The 7,824-nt window shown below is 40.4% G+C and overlaps 1 protein-coding gene across 6 annotated transcripts in view; it reads right to left on the bottom strand.

Annotated features, from left to right (window-relative positions):
• Positions 1-7,824, bottom strand: part of LOC103479228 (disks large-associated protein 1-like) — a 118,020-nt gene that overhangs the window by 15,720 nt on the left and 94,476 nt on the right. For all 6 annotated transcript variants that reach the window (XR_001777506.1, XM_017310106.1, XM_017310104.1 and 3 more), the window contains 3 exons: positions 4,145-4,190; positions 3,262-3,546; positions 1,627-1,759 (listed from right to left, as the gene is read on the bottom strand). Coding sequence is in view for 5 of the 6 variants with exons in the window: in XM_017310106.1 (XP_017165595.1) it covers positions 1,627-1,759; positions 3,262-3,546; positions 4,145-4,190 (464 nt within the window). In the remaining variant the exon portion in view is untranslated. The remainder of the gene's footprint in view (positions 1-1,626; positions 1,760-3,261; positions 3,547-4,144; positions 4,191-7,824) is intronic.

A 7,824-nucleotide genomic window follows, 5' to 3' on the forward strand; every position in this document is an offset into this window, starting at 1 on the left:
GGGCCCTGCCACCGAGGAGCTTTTTGACCACCTCGGCGACCTCGTCCCCAGAGATTGGAGAGCCCAACCCAGAGTCCCCATGCTCAGCTTCCTCAACAGAAGGCATGTTGGTGGGATTGAAGTGGTCTTCGAATTATTCCGCCCACCGGCCCACAATGTCCCGAGTTGAGGTCAGCAGCACACCATCCCCACTATAAACAGTGTTGGTGCTGCACTGCTTCCCCCTCCTGAGACGCCGGATGGTGGATCAGAATCGCCTCGAAGCTGTACGGAAGTCTGTCTCCAAGCATTTAAACATAATAGCTTTATTTAACCGCAATGTTAAATAGCGTCTACTCTTTATTTTGTCTACGACTAGACCTGTCCAAATTCACAGGTTTTCTCTTCCAGTCGTCAAATATTCGTGGCCTTTGAAGGACCCGTCCTACGTAGACCAGGTCTTTTGACGCAAAGACATTCATACGCTTTGAAGGATGCAGACCCTGAAGTCGGACACACCGACTGTGAGTAACAAAGTGAGACACAGGACTAGCAGAGACTATTGTTTAGTTTTAGCTTGTGCTAAATGACAAATCACATTTCTGCCAAACAACAACACAAAACACGCAACACATCATTATGTACTTACATCACCATCTGCATATTTGTGAGAAAGTAGAAACGGATTCTTCCTTCTTTTTGGCAAATTCTGTCATAAACTGTTGGTAGTTTTCAAAGGATTTCTGCTTAAAATGATCTGTACAAACTCCAACTTACTTTGGCAATATTGCAAGGACATTACAACCAGAAATATTATGAATCCGCCGCGCAGCTCTGTTCTCCTTGACTGGGAGAAAATGCATGAACACTGTTGTGTTCTGTGTAGTTATTTTAGAGGTTTTCTGTGTTTAGTCCTGTCCCTGTCCTGTCTTCCCTGTTGATTGCTTCCCAGGTGTGTCTCATTCCCTGATTACCCTCCCTGTGTATTTAAGTCCACCTGTTGTCTTTGTCTCTTGTCGGGGTCCTCGTTTAACATCATGCGTTCTGTTGTCGGTTTGTTTCCCTGAGCTGTTACTGTTGGACTTTGTTTTGGAGTATGCACCATTAAATCATCGTTCATTTATGTCTGCCTGGGCCTACCTGTGTCTATCTCCTCAGCAACACCCTCAAACCATGACAAACACATGCTCAAGCTCTGTGTTACAGTGGACAACAAAACACTTTCCTTTTCAAGCAGTCATTGTGCAGGGGAAAAACCAGCAGAACAAACTTGCAGTTGGGGTTGGTTTGTAAAAAGTTGTGACGCAACAATTAAGAAGTTTTTAAAACGCATTATCTTGCAAACACCAGCAGTACATTTACTTATTCCAAAAAATAGCTGGATGTTTGGCGTCTTTTGCTCTTGGAATATTTGTAAAAACCATAAATACCCAAGTGGAAGGACGGAAAGATACAAAACGGGAATTTTCCATAATTGTGGACCTTTTAAATTTCTTATGGTTGAGACCCTTTGTATTAACTTTGTAAAAAAAAAAAAAAACACTGAATTTTATACTATTCAAAATTAATATTTAAAATGTGTGTTGCACTATTTATCCTGAAATGTTTGCTAAAAGACTGAATGATGAACAAACACATAAAACCTACTATCTTCAGGCAACTCATTCTCCCGCTGGTCGAGCTCCATCTGCCGACACCATCCCTCCATGCGGTCGGTCTCAGCTTGAAGAAGCTTCAGGAACCAGCGTCCATCTCTCTGACAGACCGACCGTTGTACCACCTTACATCACAATATTCAGATTTGCACATACTGTCAAAATAGTGTATATGAAATATTCATTAAAACTACAACAAACCCCTGAATGAAGCTGAAAGTAACTGCTGGTTTATCTCTCACTAATGGGGCAAGGTTAACATTTTCAGCTGCTGATAAATATTTTAAAATAAGGTTATTCAGAAGAAAATGTGAACATTCATTCTTCTAAAGCTAACATTTTCTGCTAACATTTTCCACAAGTGCACAATAACACGATCTAAAGAAGATGAAATCTTGAAATTAAATTTAATATTTATGTGTGTTCTAAATATTAAAACCCATATAGGGGAAGTGTGTTATGAGGAATGTATTTTCTTAAAAATTGTACATGCAAGAACACCTTAAAACAAAAGAAATTGCTTAAAAATCTAAGTTATTTCAAAAGATAAAAAATATATAGTGTAGATTCAGAAACATATTTCAAATGTCAGAAATTTAGCATCTGACATTGAATATTACATGTTCAGATAACATGACAGTGTTCATATAATAACGCGTCAAACTGCACATTTGACAAGGTTTATTATTACATTATGACCCACACAATCATGGGGAAGAGAAGCCTGCAGACTTGACAGTTGTCCAGCAAACAGGCCAGCATTTCACTCACTGAGGTGAAGCACACACTAACACGGGCTGACAGGAAGTTTTCCTTTCATGGGTTCATGGAGAGCACACATAAAGACAGTCATCAGTAAAATGCCTTTATTACCTTGTTTATACCCAAACTGTTTTCACAAGTCTCTTTAATAACTATTGTGTTTTTCTTAGTCTGTTTGAGGAACATCATAAGCTAGTTTAGGGTGAAAAATATAGTTTAGAGCAGGGGTGAGGCAGACACCCTGCTTACACTAGACTTAAAACTTTCCTTTCTGATAAAACTTAGTCAGACTGGCTTAGGCTGCATCTTTCCTCTCTCTGCTACTTACTCTTACTTCTCTGTAATTTAGCATTTTTCCTGTTATTTCAGCTTTTAATTTTTTGTTCTCTGTATTTTTTCTCTGAAGCCAGTGTACATCGGGTCTGGTTTCTGCTAAGCTGGTTTCTGTTAAGTCGACTGGAGGCTCGGGAGGAGCACTGGGAGGGGTCGTCAGCTGAGCTTCTGCTGCCAACAACTTAATGATTTCCTTTTATGGATGATACACCTGTCCCCGTCTTTCAGTGTTAAATCCCACTGATTTAACACTGAAATCAGTGGGATTTCAGTGTCAAAGTCTCAAAGAGCTTTGACACTATGTGCTCTTTCATCCTACAGACTTGAAAACTGTCTGACTGATATCAGATATCATAACAGCAGTAATAATATTGGATCAGTTCCAACCCAAATCTTCATATCGGTGCATCCTTACTTTTCTATATATATTTTGTGAAGGACTTTGGTCATCGATATCGAGGATGTGTAAAAAATTATTGTAATAATTGATATGCATAAAAAAAAACAAATTGAGTAAAACAAGTCCACATACCTCCAGAATAACAGAGCTGTTGAAGTCTGCATCAAGCGGGTCATCAGTAACAGTATCTATCCAGGGATCAGGAGGGGGGAGGATGGACGGGTCAAAACCAACATCATCATAATCATCTGAGGCGCAGGCATGGTAATGGTTCCCTGAGCCTTGAATGCTGACGGTGGAGGTGGCTGCATCGCGGGAATACTTCCGAGATGACATGCCACAGGAGGCCAGACGTCCTCTGTGAGGGTGTGGAGAGTCTAGAGGAGTGTCTAGGAGGTCTGGCAGATCTAGATCTGCCTGGATTGGGAAATAAAGAGGATCCAATAATTAACTTAATATTTAGTTGTATGAAATTTATGTTTAGTTTTAAATAGCCTACATTAATACAGTATATTTCCAAATGATTTTTCATTCCCTCGTCTTCTGTAAAGACCAACTTGATATTCTGTATTTTAGCCAAAAAAGGCTTTGCAATAGAAGTCAGATTTATTTTTCTACCCGAGTCTGGAAAATGTGGGCTGAATCCAAAACTTGACATATACATGTAGAAATTTGATAATTTTTCTGCAAACAGATCTCCAAAGAGCAAGATATCACACAGGTGTGTAGATATATAGATTTTCACAGTGAAAGATCAGTAACAGAACCAGTCATATGTGCTGGTGTTTCTCTGTCCTATGACCCACTCAGAACTCTGGTCAGCTCCAGGACTCTGTTTATTAATAATTAATTAATAAAGTATAGTCATTCATTAATTCCGATGTGTAGAGCAGAACGCTTTGTTTACGAGGAAGGAAAACATCTCTGTTGGCAAACTTTATCCAACAGAATTGTTGGATAGAGAACTTGTCCCAACCCAAATTATTAATCAGAGCTTGTCAAGCTTGCTGCTTACCTGTACAGCTGCTGTCACACTGTTGGAGCGCTGAAGCCTTCGATATCTAGACATCCAAGAAACCAAGCCATCAATATCTACTGTCAAGACGCAATTCAGTCAACACTTTTACAGTTTGCAATGTCTTTCTAAATATATTTAATACAAATCAGTAAATTAGTGATTTAGTGCCCATGCACCAACATGTAGCCTGTTGTGGATACTCCTCATGTTTTTGCTTTTCAAATTTTTTTGGATTGATTATTTTGCAACATTAATTCATTTTTGCACATTACTAGAAGTTCATTTTCAGTACAGTTTATTAAGAGCCATAATCTTTTCCTTCACTGTAGAGATACTTGTTTTTTACTCTGCTAAGCATAACAACTTGGCCAAATTGTTTACACCAGGGATCAGCTCATTGTGTTGTGACGTCCCTCTCCACATTACATGGAGGGATCCATCATTTACTAATTGCTTTTTGTCCCGAGTCGCACCGAAAGAGGAGGGACCAGGATTTCAGTAAGTAGCTTCCAGTGTTAGCTTTAGCCTTAGCTCCCTGTGCTGCCTACTCGTTTGGACTGTTGAGCTGTACATCTGTCATTTAATCTTCATCATCATTTTCATCCTGGGTTGTCTCTGCGTTCTCCCTCACCTAACTAAACCACAAATCATGAGACTTTGCTTGGCTTTTCTTTTCTTTAGCAGGACTCCCCTGCTCACACCACCAGCTTCTGGCGATGCCATCGGCCACAGGGGCCGCCTGCTTATTTCCTGCTGTTTTATTTTAGATTTGATGCTCAATAAAGATAGTATTTATTGTTGAAGTCCGTGTCTCCTTGGTTTTTGTTACGGCTCAATGAGCCAGGTCCTAACAGTGCTGAAGCCGGATGACATGGTGTCCAGATCCACAGAAATCTCCAAAGAGGTCTGGAGAAGGACACATCGGGGTTGCAGAGGAGAAAACAAACAGTGGAGGAGGCAATAAGGAAGAAACAGAGGATTCATAGAGCAATTATTTATACATTATTACGTCTCTCGGCTGGCCTGGGATTCCCCCGGAGGAGCTGGAAGAAGTGGCTGGGGAGAGGGAAGTCTGGGCCTCCCTTCTGAAGCTGCTGCCCCCGCGACCCGACCCCGGATAAGCGGAAGAAAATGGATGGATGGATGGATTATTTATACATAGAAGTTGGTTAGAGTACCCAAAATTATACTCCAATCAGAATAGCATTCATTCAACAGGTTTTTACTTAAGTAGAAATAGAAAGGAACCATAAATTACTAAAGCTTCTCAAGTACTGAGTAACTGATCATAATACCTGATTTAACATTTAAGTCACCAGACAGCCAAAAGTATAAAGATGCAAATTCTTGTATTTTAAATAGTTTTGCCAAAATATACAAATGAGGAGTTAGGTTTGGCTGATTCTAGTCCAAATTTACCACGAGGGCCAGAGTAGTCTGTATTTTTTCATGGTGACACTTAAAAAATTTTGCGTTTCGCCCTCATGGTGATCAAAGGAAGACCAACTATTGTTGAAAAGGTGAGCCACTTTATTACTTACGTATTTATGTCTATCTACCTACGGACCTGATAATCAGGTCGTCTGCAGGTCATTTAGCACTACGTTCTCCACCAACATGCTGTGTCTGAACGGAGAAGGGTGACCATCGTCCAGCCACGCCCCGGCCCAGTCGCGGAAGGCTCTCCTCGCCGATCCGAGTCGGACTGTTTTGTTGACATTCTTTATGTCAACAAAGTGGCTTTAGATAGGGTTACCAAGGGACCAGCTCCTATACATTTAAAGCCTGGGGGTTCGGGGGAAGAGAGACAGAGACTGCGGCTGCAGCGTGTCGGTTGGTCTGTGTTATCCAGAAAGCAGTTGGGCACAATATCGCAACACCGTGAGTGAAACAATGACTGGGGCAGCCTACTATATAAAGTATTCGAGGACCGCTTCTTTATTATTACACATCCACATTTGTAGAGTATGGAACAAATCGCGTCCCGTATAGGTTCAATACGGGACGGGTGGCCACCCTAACTGTAGCGTATATTCTATGCGCCTTATAATGCAGTGCGCCTTATATATGAAAAAGTTTTAAAATAGGCCATTCATTGAAGGTGCGCCTTATAATCCGGTGCACCTTGTAGTGCAGAAAATACGGTAATCAAGAACTCAAAACAGCTGTGGCACAACGCCCTAGTGGCGGGAAACAACACAAACAACAAAGGTCAGCAGCACGCTTCATGACAAAAAAGTGAAACAACAAAAAAAAAAAACAGCAATATTTCATCATTTGATATATTAAGTGAGCCAAAGAGCCACTTGCATATCCATAGATACAGGTTACAGACCCAGGATGTAGCAGATGGAAAGTGTGATCCTATCTAAATACAACAGCTAAAAGTGCAGCACTATAATTTTGTATTCATTGTAAAAGTAAGAAGGTTAAAAAAATCCACCACTGAGTATTAACAAATTACATTTACACTTTTGACCATAGTCTAGAACCGCCCCAGGCCTGCAGGTCTGTATCTGGTGCATTTTTGATAAACATGTTTTTTTGTTTTTCTTCCATTAATGGGATGTCAGGTTATCCAAACTGGTAAACCACATTAATGGAATAATAGTGAAATAATACATCAAATGAACACTGAGCAATGTATTCATGAAATATATCCAACATTTCTAAAGAAAACACACAGAAAGCCCTAACAAACCGTTTTAAAGTAGGAAATATTTATGTATGTACTGGTAATCTAGCATGAGTTGTTCTTTAAATGATCATTTATATTATTTTAGCTGATACTATTCTATTATAGATTAAATAAAGTGTCATCAAAACTCAACATCCTAAGCAAATAATCAAACCATAATAATCTACTAAAAGCACAATAAGAAACTTAATCACAGCAAAATGTTCTGTACCATATCAGCCTCAGGAGATGGTTGAGGGTTGAAAAGACGCTGATATCTGGTTCTTCTAGGTTCTGGCGGGTCTACAGTGATCCTCTACTGATGCATTCTGTCTGATATCATACAGCACACTGTGCCACAATGTGCACATTCTTTAAAATGTCTGTATTCATCCTCACTAAGACGGTTCAGCCTGAGATTTATGTCTTCCCATTGCACTTTTGCAAGAGGTTTTGCTTCTAAGGACATGGTGGAATATTGAGTGGACATTTTAAAAAGACCCAGGTTGATAGCAGCTCACCTCGGCTGCGTACTGTCCGTCTCTAGGTAACCATGATAACAGCATCAAACTGTAATGTTCTGGCGGGATTGTGTAGCCAGACTGCAACAATGAGCATAGTGAGGATAGGGTCAAAGGAGGTCACTGAGACACTACAGGGATGTTTTGAGGCCACTGACTGTCAAGAACTCAAATATAGAGAACATTGGTGAGCTCACTGAATACATGACTGACTACTTCTATGTTGACTCCATCATCCCTACTGAGACAGTTTATTGTTACCCAAATAACAAGCCCTGGCTAACAAAGGAGATCAAAACCATCCTGAATGAGAAGAAGAGGGCTTTCAGAGATGGCAACAAGGATGATGTGAGAGTAATTCAGAGGTTCTTGAAGGTGAAGATAAGAAGAGCTAAAGAGGAATATAAGAAGAAGCTGGAGAGGAAACTCCAGCAGGAAAACATGAGAGGTCTGGAGAGGGATGAGAACTATCATCGGGT

This window comes from Poecilia reticulata, linkage group LG17, assembly GCF_000633615.1.
Source record: "Poecilia reticulata strain Guanapo linkage group LG17, Guppy_female_1.0+MT, whole genome shotgun sequence".
Lineage (NCBI taxonomy): Eukaryota > Metazoa > Chordata > Actinopteri > Cyprinodontiformes > Poeciliidae > Poecilia > Poecilia reticulata.